A 13,414-nucleotide genomic window follows, 5' to 3' on the forward strand; every position below is an offset into this window, starting at 1 on the left:
TATAAGGCTTACTTGCATTTTTCTCTTTTTAAGATATGTTCGGACAAGTAAACCTTAAAAAAAAAAAAAAAAAAAAAAAAAAAAAAAAAAAAAAAAAAATTTAATTTTAAAATTTTTAATAATTTTTAAAAAAAAAATTTGTTGAAATCTTTATTGAGAACTGTGATTGCCCCACTCTTTGGTTGAATTTATGGCACTGATAGAGATGTCTTTCAAACCCAAGATTAGTTTTGAAGAAAGTGAAAGAAAAGCGTGGTGGCTTTCCTACAAAAATAAACCCACGATGAGAGTAGTTTGCCTAAATCAATTGCATGCAGGTTGAAAAAAAGGCCAATCTATAAAACAATAGGGTAATTTCAGTACCAAGTTTTGCCACCGCAGCATCAAATTCTCCACCCACTCTACCTACCAATCTATAAATAATGGAGTACGAATCATGATTATCAACTCAGTTTGGTCGGGCCATTTTCATCCGGCCAGCTAAACTAACCTAAATGTTATTTTGTAATTATATTTGGTTTGTAAGACTCCGATCTTGTATTGAGGAGATAAGTAATCCACATAAAACAGATAGTTTATAAAAATATTTACGAATATTGAATCTTACATTAACTATTTATTAGGTGAAATTGAGCTTTGCAAGTGACACCGAATATAAATATTTTTAAAAAGTAACTAGAATAGAGAGATCTAATTTATTTATTTTTAGCCAAAATGGTAAGCAAAATCCTCTTAAAGATATAGATGAGGCTGTTTCTGTGGGGGATTCATAAATTAGATCACCAACTACAACTACCTGGGAAGATACTTTTAATTGTGGGCCTCCCCTATCGATCCAAGGGCGGGCAGGTGGTTAATTAAAGATTTACCAAGTTCCCCAATTTTTTATATTCACCTTCATCTCAACAAGCCATTGCAAAAAATTCAACAAATCTCAAGCTTTTCTCTGCTAAAAACATTCATATATAGTCAGTTTACAGCTCAACTAAGCTTAATTTTTGAAATAGTCATACATACAGACATCATCAGAAGTATACTAAATTTCTTTTCTTTTTTTTTCTTTTTTTTTTTTCTTTTTTTTTTTTTTTTTCAAGGTAAAAACACAAAAGAAATGCTTCCCATGTACAAAAACTGGACAAATTAGAAAAATCTATGCGAACTATAGCCATGTAAGGCGGACAAGAAGAAAATTACCTCCTCGTCGCTCCCATCGTACTCCAACTGATTTTGCATCCGATGATAACTGTCGACAACATCGTCCGGCAAAACCTTCGTCCGGCAGAGCGGGCACGTGGCCCAACCTTGTTGGAGCCACCTATCTAGACAATCCTTATGGAACTTGTGCTTACATTGCAAATCCCTGATCTTTTCGCCCTCTTCAAATTCCGATAAACACACCCGGCACTCGGCCGGCTCCGTCGTCAATCTTCTCGTGTAGCGAGTCGTGGGATTTCTTTCTTCGATGAGTTTGAGGTATTGGGTGGTGGAGATTTGGCGTTTATCGGGCTTGGGGCTTAATCCGGCGACCGACCGGACGAAAATTATAATTTCAAGAAGTAGGAGAGTAAAGAAGACTATGGACAAGGTTTTGAGGTGGGAGAAGAATTCAGAGACAGCCGACATGGCTGCTGTAAGACCAAAGTGCAATGGGTGCACGGTGCACGGTGCTCGGAGCACATATAACGACACTTATTATATAGCAATTGATTGTGGCTAGCTGACGTGGCCCGTGGTTATCTTTAGGGGGTATTCAAACTGAAATAGGGTACCCATTTTATTGTTTATTTGATTTGACGGTCTGCATAATTTCACGTGATAAAAATGTTATTGATTTATTTAAAATAAATAAATTATTAATTTATTTAAATTTTTTAACTAACTGATGTGAGATAAAGTACACAATTAAAATCTCGCTCATGAAATAAAGTGGATCCTTCTTTTATTTTTGATACATTCTACTTTTTTTTTTTAAACAACTTGTTTTTCTTATTTTTTATTATACTATTCTTTTTTTTAAGGTATGTTTATTTATGTGTTTTGGATGATAATTTTTATTTGAAAAATTGTTACGATGTGACGTAAAGGTAAAAATTATTTTATATTTTGAATTGTTTTGGTAATGTATTTATTATCTTCGGAATGTAAGCAAAAACATAACTAAACATAAAAGTCTTTCTTAACTCTATCAAACTAATCTTTTTAACAATGGTTTGTTTTTAATTTTTGTTATTTCAACTCATTCTCTCTCTCTCTCACACCTAAATCACATCCCCTCGACTCACAATGAAGCTCACCGCTAAATCCCCATCAAGTCTCAACATACACTCTATAGCTCGCTATTGAAGCTCCCAACAAGCTTGCACTAACACTACTCTACTCGTTGGTAACTCAAACCATTGTGCAAAGCCAAGAAACTCGTCTCGTTCTGCTCTACACACACCCTTGAATGCATACGGTTAAACTGCAAGAAAAAAAAAAATTAAAAAAATCAATGTGTAGATCACAACCCTCGTTCTTTTTTTATAGTGAGCTCCTTCTAACTTCTAATAGATGGTTTTTTCCTTGTATTTTTTAAGAAAAATTAGTTTTGGTCATACATATATAATCTACTAAACTTCTTGAACAAACTTCTCATTGATTTATTAATTCATCAAAATCGAATCCAAATCACGATGTCATTTTCTTGTTCCGGAATGGGCTTCTTCAATAATTTTTAGGTGCTAGAGAGTGAATTAAAACATTATACAAAATTATTTGCCTTTACTACAATTGCTCTATACATTTAGAAAGGAACTGTACAGCAAATCCAAAAACAAAATTGTTATTTTGGAGAGTCCAATGTGGGGCTGATTATATGGAGGAGTCTTGCCAAATTTTTACCTAAAAAAGCATTTGGCTAACCTACTCCAGTGTTCTTATTGGCTATTGATGTTGGATAAAGTTATGGGAAATTAACTAATCTCCCAGCACAACGTTAGGGTTATAAATGAATAGAGTTGGCTTCAGTTCATTTATTAGACAACAGAGTTTGAACAAAAATTTAGACTCGTTTATGAAACGATTTGAACTCGTATAAACTTGACTCGACTCATATAATTCATTTTTATTATTTTTATAATATCATTTTTAATTTTGTAATGAGCACATGTTAAGTATTTAAAAAGATGAAAATAAATTCTTTTCATAATAAAATAGGTGGAATTTGAATTATTGTAATTGTGAGTCTCGATATGTGTGTGTGTATGTGAAAGTGGGTTTTTATGTTTATATATATATATATATATATATATATATATATAAAAACTTGAGATTAGATTATTTAAGTTAATTTATATAATTACTTAAATAATAAATCTTAACAATAATTAGATAACTAATAATTAGTATGAATTTACAACAAACAAAAAATTACGACATTTTACTTTATATTTGAAATAAATAAATTAATTAAATAGTTCATGAAGAAGTTCGAACTCGTTCGAAAAATAAATAAAAAGAATTTGAATAGATTATCAAGTTCGGTAATAAACTTAAGGTCAACTTGTATTTAAAAAAAATATAATTGAACATTCAATACATGACTCGACTCAGTTTTATTACAATCATACACAACGTAATTAAAGAATTTGGATCGATTTATAACTTGATATTAGTTAACTTTACAATATTCATTAACCATTAAATCGGCCTTTAATAAGAAAGAAAAGAGGGGATGGATGGATGGATGGACATACCAACGGCAATGAGAAGTGGATAAGAAAGAGGTGAGGTGTTACCAAATAGGCAAATACCAAGTAGTCTCATTCGCAAATGTTAGGTCCATCCATTTTGACCGAAAGATCTACTTCACCTCATCCCAATTAGGTACGGAAAGTGTATGTGAAAGGTACGTGAAGCTAGCCCTCTTCCATTCACGTAAGATTCGGAACATCACCTCAATCTGATCAGCTTTCTCACGTGATTGTGTACGTCCACGTGGTGGGCCGGCACAGCTGCCTCCTTCTGTTTCTTTTCTTCTTCGTGGCTTATACGGGAACAATTTGTTTGCATTCGGCGGTTAATTCACGACAAAGCCTACGGCCCTACGGTGGTTGCCGGTGTTCTGCTCATTGTTTTTACTTACTTTCTCTAGTTTACTACGGTTGTTTCTTTAATGCGGTCGTTTCTTGTTTTTTTTTTGTTTTCTCTAGATTACTTCGGGCCGTTAAAGTCATATTCATCTTCGGTTTTGTTTGATTTTAGGGTTAAATACCTGACATACCCTCTTCAGTTTTTATTTTTTTTCATAAAGGGTACCTGTGTCATGAGAAAAGATAGAAATAGTACTTCCGTCTATTTTTTTTGTCTAAAACCGACGGATTTTCATCCCAAATGAATAGAAGTATCATCTCCGTCATTTTTCATAGCACAGATACCACCTATGAAAAAAATAAAAATTGAGAGGCGTAAAAAATAAAATTTTTAAACTACAAGGGGCAAAAATGTATTTAACCCTTGATTTTATCGGTGCAATTTCTTCTGTGATGCTTCACCTTTGAATGTGTTACTGCAATTGTTTCTTTGCTAGTTTGAGTTTTCAAACATTTCAAAGTTTGGGGCTCTTCTTGCGGTTCTAAGCTGCGTCATCCGTAAAGCACTTTACCGAATCGTCTTTATTGGCAACCACTTTTCTTAATCTTTGTACCAAGAGTATATAAAATCACATCATATATTTATTACATTCCATTTTCTCTTTTGTTTACCTATCTTGATCGATTCTTTTTCAATTTCAGACCTAAAGAATAAGTCAAGGCGGTCGTGGAATTTATTTTCTTGTTGCCTCTGCCGTGTGGGGAATTCCTGAATTTACTTTGGTCTTGCCGTTGCCGTGATGATAGCATAAATTGATTTTGATGTTAAGGGATGAGAATTGGAGACAAATCTTTGATAGAAGTCTAATTCTACCCTGATTTTGCTTCTATGCCATTGGTGGATGGATTGAATCCTTTTCTTCATCGTTGACGGAAAGAAGCGTAAAATTTACACCTTATTATGTAAAAGATTACCTACCATTCTAGTAGCTTCGTTTAATACTCGTTTTGAATTTTTGATACACTTTTTTACTTTTGGAAAATATGCATATTTCTTTATCAAATTACTATTTTATTGTCGATGTCTTCATCAAACTACCTAATTAAATTATCAAATCAATGTCAATGTCCTCTCTGTTAGGAAAATTATCAGCCTCCTCAATTTTCGAGCCCATCAAAAATTTTGGGCTCACGGGACCGGATATACCGTCCCGAATATACCGCACATCCGGGACCACGGATATTGCAAAACCACTCGAGCTTCAAGGGTTATGCATCACAAGTATCTCGCTCCGAAACATGTGACCGAACTCGCTTTAAAGGGATTACAGATCTCGAAATATCTGTATGCTCGAGGTCACATCACCTTTATATTTTTTCCTTTAAGTTACTTTCTATTTTATTGAATTGGCAAGTTTCACATTCTTTATATTACCTAAAGCCAAGGACTTGATGGGCTAGTTTTTGAGATGCTTTTGCCTCATTATTATGCCATCTCTATGGAATTTGATATGCTTTTTCCCCAATCAAATGCTCAATCAGAGCATTATTGTACGTATAGCCATTTCTTTGGCTACTTATAATAATGTAATCCTCAGTTCTATTCAGTATTGTGCTTGCATCTTTGTGACATCTGATCACCAGTCGAAGTTAAAGTCTTACATCCAAATATTTGCGAAATCAATATTCTAAACAATATTCAAACATGCTTGCTCTTCTATTTGCGAAATCAAAATCAAAAATAAATATTTCAACCAAATAATACCATACGTTAACCAAATTTATAACTACAAATATTTTTTTGTAGTTATAAAAATTAAAACTACAAAAAAATAAAAATAAAATTCCAAAGAAATACACACAAATTAAAGTCCATAATATGCAAATCATCAACCGAATTACAAATTTAAAAGGTAAAAAAAAATTGCAAAAAGTGACGAAAGAATTAAAAAAAAAAAAAAACCTTTAAACCGGGCGTCAGGAAAACGGAGGCTAGGTTTGGCTCCCGGGCTAGTTGAGACGTTTCAGGATGTCGTCGGAAAAGATTAGGAAGCTGGGTCGGTCGGGATCAACTTCCAGAGAGAGGGGTCGGACGGATCGAGTACGAGCCGAGCTAGCTAGAGAGAGAGCCGGCGAAGGGAGTATACTTAGCTAGAGGGAGAGAGCGTCGGACTAAGTGAGAGAGAGCACCAGAGAAGGGGAGGAAGAGGGCCCTCGACGCGCTGGGTGAGAGAGAGAGAGTGCCGGATGAGCTGAAGTTTCTGGAGTCACGGTTTTTTTTTACTAATTTTAGATCTAGGTCTAGACGGTTTTGAGAAAACCGTTCGGAATTAAAAAATTCCAAACGGTTTTTTTTAAAACCGTCTATAAATGGTATAGACGGTTTTAAAAAAACCGTCCGGAATTAAAAAATTCCATATGGTTTTTTTGAAACCGTCTATAAGTAGATAGACGGTTTAAAAAAACCGTCTGTAATTTCTAATTACGGACGGTTTTTTTAAAATCGTCAATATATTTTTACAGTTGGTTTAAGAAAACCATCTGTAATTTTATAATTACGGACGGTTTTAATCAAACCGTCAGTGTTTTTAAGGACGGTTTTTGTAAACCGTCTGTATTTTTTTTTTTCGACAGTTTAAAGAAAAAACGTTCATAATTTTTTTTTTTTTATAGACGGTTTTTAAAACCCTCTATAAAAAAAACCGTCAATAATTCTATTTTTTTTGGTAGTGATCCCTTGAAATCCGGGATTCCTAGAACAATCTAACTACACCAGAACCTCTATAAATACAGAAGAATATCAGGTATACTTTGTCTTTAAAAAAAATTACTCTGAATACTCCTTAGGATTGCCTACTAACTTAGGCATCGAAATGGGATTACCGTAATCCCCCGACACATTTATTAATCATTTACCAGATCCTAAGGAAGACGAATAACCAGATGAATCAAGGAGTGACACGTCACCTACCGAAAAACTGAATCAACACTCTCAATGACAAAAATACCATTCACAAATTTTTTTTTTCAAAAAAAAAAATTCTTAAAATTATAATAAAAAACTAAAAACTTGAAAAAAAAAAGAAGTTAAAAAAATTAAAAAAACACAAACACACACACATGGGGGTCATTTTTATTTTTTCATTTTTTCGTTTTATTTTTTTTAAACAATTCATTTTGTTTTATTTATTTATTTTTTCTTTGAATTTGTTAAGATTTTTTTTGTCTTTTTGGTGATCTTGGGAGACATTGACATTGTTTTAGTAGTTTAGGGAGAACATTGATACAATTGGTAGTTTGAAGAGATATTAGCAATTACGCGGTAGCTAGAGGGAAATATGTGTATTTTTCAATTTTTTCTTTCTCTTTTCAAAACAAAATATTAAAATTATTTTCATATTTTTGGAGCAATCTTACCGTTTGAAGCTCATGGACCATTGCTGTGTCCCTTCACCCTTGATAATAAGTTACGGGTTAATTAGAAAAAGTTTTATGGGTTAGAGAGAGAGGGGGTAAAATATGCTACAGTTTGGGCTGCCAAGGATTAGATCTGCAAGAGCTCTCAATTATAGACTGTGGGCTTCAGAGAATAGAAAGATTTTGCCAACCTCTATTGGGCTGAGAAAAAGAATGCGTCTTCGCAAACATATAGAAATCCTTGAGCAAAGACCATTTTTTTTTTTTAATAATAATAAAAAATTTAAATAAAAAAAATTAAAAATTAAAAATTAAAAATTAAAAATAAATAAAATAAATAAATAAATAAATAAATAAAAAACCTTATACAATATTACTGAACCGGCTTTGTTTATGTCCATCGGGATCGATGGTAACTTCAACTAACCGACGTCGAAGCAGGAATTCTTTAAATCTCCAATTGTACTTACAAGAATTATAGAGAAAAATAAAATAAAATAAAGAAACAATGTTATGGCATGTTTAGGTGACTAGCTATTTTTAAAATACTGTTTTTCAAATATCAAATTATATTTAGATTTTATCTAATTTTTTCTAATTTTATTTTAGGTTTTCTAAACAATCTAAACATAATTTCAAAAAACAAATTTTTTCGGTATTAGCAATTTTTCAAAAAATCACACTAGCCATAATAATTTTTTTTTTTGTGTGAAGTAATTTGAAGAAGTAGATGAGGTCCATTAAACATAATCCCAAAAAGACACATTGGCCTGAAGCATATGGTAATTGAGAAGAAACAGGTTGGTATTTGAAGGTAGGTTTACACCTCCTAACACGGTTTTTGCTGAAGCTAAAATGGCTTGTGAAGATCGAGTTCCATGGATGCAATCTCCAAATAGCCCAACTGAACGGAGTGTCCCAATTGGCAATATTTCATGGCAGCCCTCTCCCCAGGGGTTGGTAAATTGGCTAACTGGGATGCTTCAATAAACAGGAATACTTGTTGTATTGGGTTTGGCTGCGTTGATCGCGATAGTCTCAGAGGTTTTTTGGGAGCTACATGCAAATATCAACAAGCGGAAATTGAGCGAAAAAATGGCTGAGATGATGGCGGCCCCTAAATGCAATTAATTTTTGAAAAGAGGCTGGTTTTTTTTTAAAGTTATTTTCAAAAGAGATGCGTTACAAATTGTTCAAAAGATTAATGCGGATCTTTCTCGATCCTCATTCGTACCGGTCATTTTGTGGATGCCATCATACAAGAGTTAGAATTTTTCAGATTCTCTAGTATAATCCACTGTCACAGAGATTCTAATAGCGTTGCTCATGTGCTTGCTAATTAAGGAGGCTTCTTCTAAGTGTATTGATGATGTATAGTTAGAGGAGTGGCCTAGTTTCATTTCTGATGTTGTTTGTAGGGATCTTGGTATGCCTATACCATGATTTTGGTCTATCTATTTCTAATGAAGAAGAATTATTCTGTTCAGAAAAATAATTTTTGCATATTATTTGTATATTTTTTGTACATTACTTTTTTAAATCAATTATTAAATTTATAGAATCCCCGTATGAATTATCTTGTTCAAAAGTAGTCAATAAGCCATCATGTAGCTTCTTTATTAGCAATTTGACATTTTAAGCACGTGAATCAAAAGTTTTTTATTTTTTATTTTTTGCTAAATAATTTTAAAAATAAGAGGAATAGACAGTTTTAGGGTCAAATTGAGAGATAAAATATCCATAAAATGAGCGACACGCATGTTGATTTATATATATATCTTTGGGACACTTTACTGGTTTACTTTTTTGCTTTGCTTCCCAATAAATCCTCAAAATCAGAAGGAATATCTCCAATGTGGGAAAAGCAAAAACAAATCTTTAGATGTAACATAAATTAAATAATGATATAGTTTTGCATTATTAACTCTATGGTTGCTTGATTGCTTCATGTCATGATCAAACTTTAGAATTGATGCAACTTGTACCAAATTATATACTCATTACTTTGGATGTGGATTTGCTGTTTGAATTGAGAACCGAATAGGGTTTTTCTTCCATTTAATTACCAACATTATATGACAAGTGTGGGATGGACGCGCCTCCTCATAAGTTCCTCCTCAAGGATTAATTTTAAACAATTTTACAATATTGACATGGCAATTTTAATTAATTTTGGATCGGTCTTTTTTTTTTTATTCTTTTTTTTTTATCAAAAAAAATATATATAATAAAAATGTAATTTTTGGCATTACTCCCTTTTCAAAAAGTTGATTGATTACCAGTTTTGGATGAAATAGCTTTACATCTAATTTTTAAACTAGCTAAGAACTACTACGAAAATTAGGTATTTTCAATTTTTCATCAACTTCTCATCAAAATTACTGTTGATTCTTGCACAAGCATTAATTAACCTTTGAAACTGATGTGACGGTTCTATCGCGTCAATCACAATCAAATTTAATTATTTAGTGGTTGACGTAATAAGTGCCATATGAAATGCTACATCAATTTAAAAAAGACTCATAATAAAAGTTGTAATAGCCCTAACAACTTCAAGTGTTCAGACTAATTTATGAATCTTTGAATTTGTACAGTAAACAATTCACCAATACCCTCTTAATATATTTAGAGTCTGTTTGGATTTGCAATTTCAAAAAGTGCGATTTAAAAATATTGATTTTAAAATGTACGATTTGAAAAAGTGATTTTTAAAAACGCAGTTAATTAGTATTTGGCAAAATTACAGTTTGGCTTTTAAAATCCCAAGTTAGCCTTTAAAATTCTGCATTTTCGAAAAAAAAACACCAATTTGGCTGCAATTTGAAAAGCAGCTTTCTGCTTTTTAAAATCACACTTTTTGTTTACGAAATCACAATCCCAAAAACGCATTCTTAGACTAATTTATGCAACTTCAATTAATATTTTATTTTAAAACTGTATTGAAATATCACGGTCTTGTTGATCCGACCCGTTTTCCTGCCCCCCTTATGGAGCCTATGACCTTAGCGGGTAAGCCCTATTTTGTTAAGTGTCTCTTAAATAGGGGCTGGCCGGCAACCTAACCCCGTTAATGTCCACCTATGCACCCTCCATTCTCAATTCCTCCAATAAGAAGAGGGTGACGTGGCACATTCTGTGGAACTAATGGTTATGCACTTTGTGCCGCGGGAGTGCCACCGAAAAGAATTAAGTCGCTTTTTTTATGCAAGATCCGCCCACCACTTTTTCCTCTTTCTGTGTTCTAAACCATCTTATGACAATGGGATAATGCCAATTTAATTTGGGTCAAATTAGATAATACCCAAAAAAAAAAAAAGGTTTATTTGTGAGATGCAAATGGTGGTGAGCATGGCTTCATATCCGGCCACTCTATAAATTCTCCCCCTGAGAGAGCCACAAATTTATCCCACCAACACCCATTGTTTCTCAGTTTCAGCTCTGATCTTAATTTTCCCGTTCATGTCGTCCATTGCTGCTAGCTGCGCTCAAGTTCACGTGATGCAGAAACGCCAGGAGGAAAAACTGAAGAGAATGGAGGAGGAGAGAGTAAGGAGAGAAGAGACCAGCGGCAACGTGGAAGAGAGGAAGGTGGGTGGTTCTGAAGCACCCGGGCAGAGTAAAAAGGTCCATCCCGAAGATTTTCCACCTCAGGATTCCGCCGGAAAACCTGGAGAGACATGCCATAGCAGCACTTCATAATAAGAAAATTTCTTCTCACATACATATGTATTGTAAAATGCTTGGCTTGTATGTGAGAATATGAACGTACATATAATCTACAGAATGCGTGCTAAATTGTCTCCAGTTAAATAAATAAAAAGCAGTTCGATCTCCTTTAAAGTTTCTAAATTCTAGTTTCCATTTTTCAATTTCTTGCTGCAAATCTTTACCTATTTTAGTGGTACGTACAGAGGTACATGGTGTGATTTTTGCATGGTTTTAAGTTATTTCAACCATGATATTTGGGCTTTGGCAAGCTTTATTTTTATAACAACAGTGTAATGTTATGATTGGGTGTGGCATTCTAGAGAAAGCGTTAACTATTCGTGCGTTATCACCTTTAAAAGAATTATTTATTAAAATGACTAATCAAGTTATAATTGAGACAATTTAAAATCATTTCTAAAATTCAATCAAATTTAGTAAGAAATTAATAATAGACTTAGCATTTATGAGTGGTTTACTGCTTACATTAGTAATATAACTTCTTGCTGGACAGGGATTTTGGGAGATTGCCCATGCCTGCTGTTTTTGGACAGGGGGATGTAAGGGGGCCCAATGGGACCCTCCCCTGCTCGAGCAGGGACCCTTTTCTCACAGGGGGTTGCAATTCCCTTGCCTCTCTTAGTTAGGTAGGAGATTACATGCAACAAATTCTCATCCGCTTTTTGCTAAGGGAAGGAGAAGTACGTACCCTGGCCTGGCCCGGCCCACATTGTTTATACATTACAAACCTCATGAAACTATTTAGTATACCTAGTGGAAGATTGATTGCTATAAGTTATAATAAGTAGAGATATGATATTTCTACCGGTGGAAATAAAGATGTGGGATTACAGAAATTGAAGAAAGCAAAAAATAAAAATTACATGAAAATCATTGAAATCTTGGACAGTAAGACAAATATTAATCTGTCTCGTAGACAAATATTGTCTCTCACTTAAATTATAAGTTTTGCAAAAGGGAATACAACAATTTTGTCCTCAGAATACAATACTGTCCGAATGTAGTGTGCAGATTATAAACTTTGAATAAGAAATTCTGTAACAGTAGAGAAGAAGCGGAGAAGGAAAAAGATCGACCAAAAAATGCTGGAAAAATATCTTTTAATATAAATTGCAGAAAGAAGTTTATAGCAGTTTCAAACTGTTGAAAAAGCAGTTTCTGAAGAAAAAAAAATATTACTGTAAGAAAAGCAGATGTGTAACACATCAGAAAACAATAAACTCATGGCGTCAAAGCGACACGCGTGCGATGGGTGACACAACTAACAGATATGTACTCAAAATCCTATCTAGTATAATAGCAAGATAAATGCTTATAAAGCACACAAAAAACTCATAGCTTTTCAATGTGGGACAAAGAGTGATTGAAAAAATAGAGGGAAAGTTGAAACATTCAAATTAGAGGGAAACTTAAATTTTCATGAAATAATTTCAACATCTGCAACTTCTGTACAATTATTATATAACTCTAACAATTTTTTTTTTTTAAAATTAACATTTGCATATGTAAGACTCACATGTAGAAAAACAGATCAAATAGTTAGATTGAAAAAAAAAATTGTTGGAATTGTACAAAAATTGTGTTAAGAATTGTACAATAATCATTTCCCTAATAAATATATGTATATATATTTGAAAAATGTATTTTTGAGTGTTTTTAGTTTTTAGTTTGAAAATATGTTTAGATGCGATACAATGATAAAAACAGTTTTGAATAGTTTGGATTATTTATTAATATATTTTATTTTACGAACATAAATTTTTTGTTAGATATCAATTGTACAATTTTTACAATAGTCAACATAATCCACTGTCGATCAACATGTAATAAGCCCAACCACAATGAGTTACGTACACCAAATGTAACATAATAAAATAACAAATGGATGTGTTAGATTTTACACTCTCTCTTTCTTTTTATCCTTTCTACGAAAAAATAAAAAAAAATAAAAAAAATTAATAAACAACTCCCAACACACAGAATTTAAAACTATTTTCACAACATCAACATAACTTTTCAGCCAAAATACAGAAATTAAAGACATCTCCTAAATTAAAGAACGTTATCAAACACACTCATTAATATATTCGTACGTACGTAATACAATTCAACTATCATGTCATTTAATAGAATATATATCTTTATTATTTAACAAAGAGAAATGATATTTTTTCAATTTTTTTTTTTTTTTTTTTTTCATT

General features: G+C 32.7%; 1 protein-coding gene across 1 annotated transcript; it reads right to left on the minus strand.

Annotated features, from left to right (window-relative positions):
* Positions 1 to 913: 913 nt before the first annotated feature.
* LOC133857652 (E3 ubiquitin-protein ligase RHA2B-like) lies at positions 914 to 1,678 on the minus strand. The gene has a single exon (XM_062292943.1). The coding sequence runs from the start codon at positions 1,621 to 1,623 to the stop codon at positions 1,141 to 1,143; it is 483 nt and encodes a 160-aa protein (XP_062148927.1). The 5' UTR covers positions 1,624 to 1,678; the 3' UTR covers positions 914 to 1,140.
* Between the last annotated feature and the right edge of the window lie 11,736 nt (positions 1,679 to 13,414).

This window comes from Alnus glutinosa, chromosome 14 (assembly GCF_958979055.1).
Source record: "Alnus glutinosa chromosome 14, dhAlnGlut1.1, whole genome shotgun sequence".
NCBI classification, from domain to species: domain Eukaryota; kingdom Viridiplantae; phylum Streptophyta; class Magnoliopsida; order Fagales; family Betulaceae; genus Alnus; species Alnus glutinosa.

Excerpts from the sequence above, each read along its gene's own strand:
- LOC133857652 (XM_062292943.1), bottom strand. The coding sequence starts at position 1,623 with ATGTCGGCTGTCTCTGAATTCTTCTCCCACCTCAAAACCTTGTCCATA.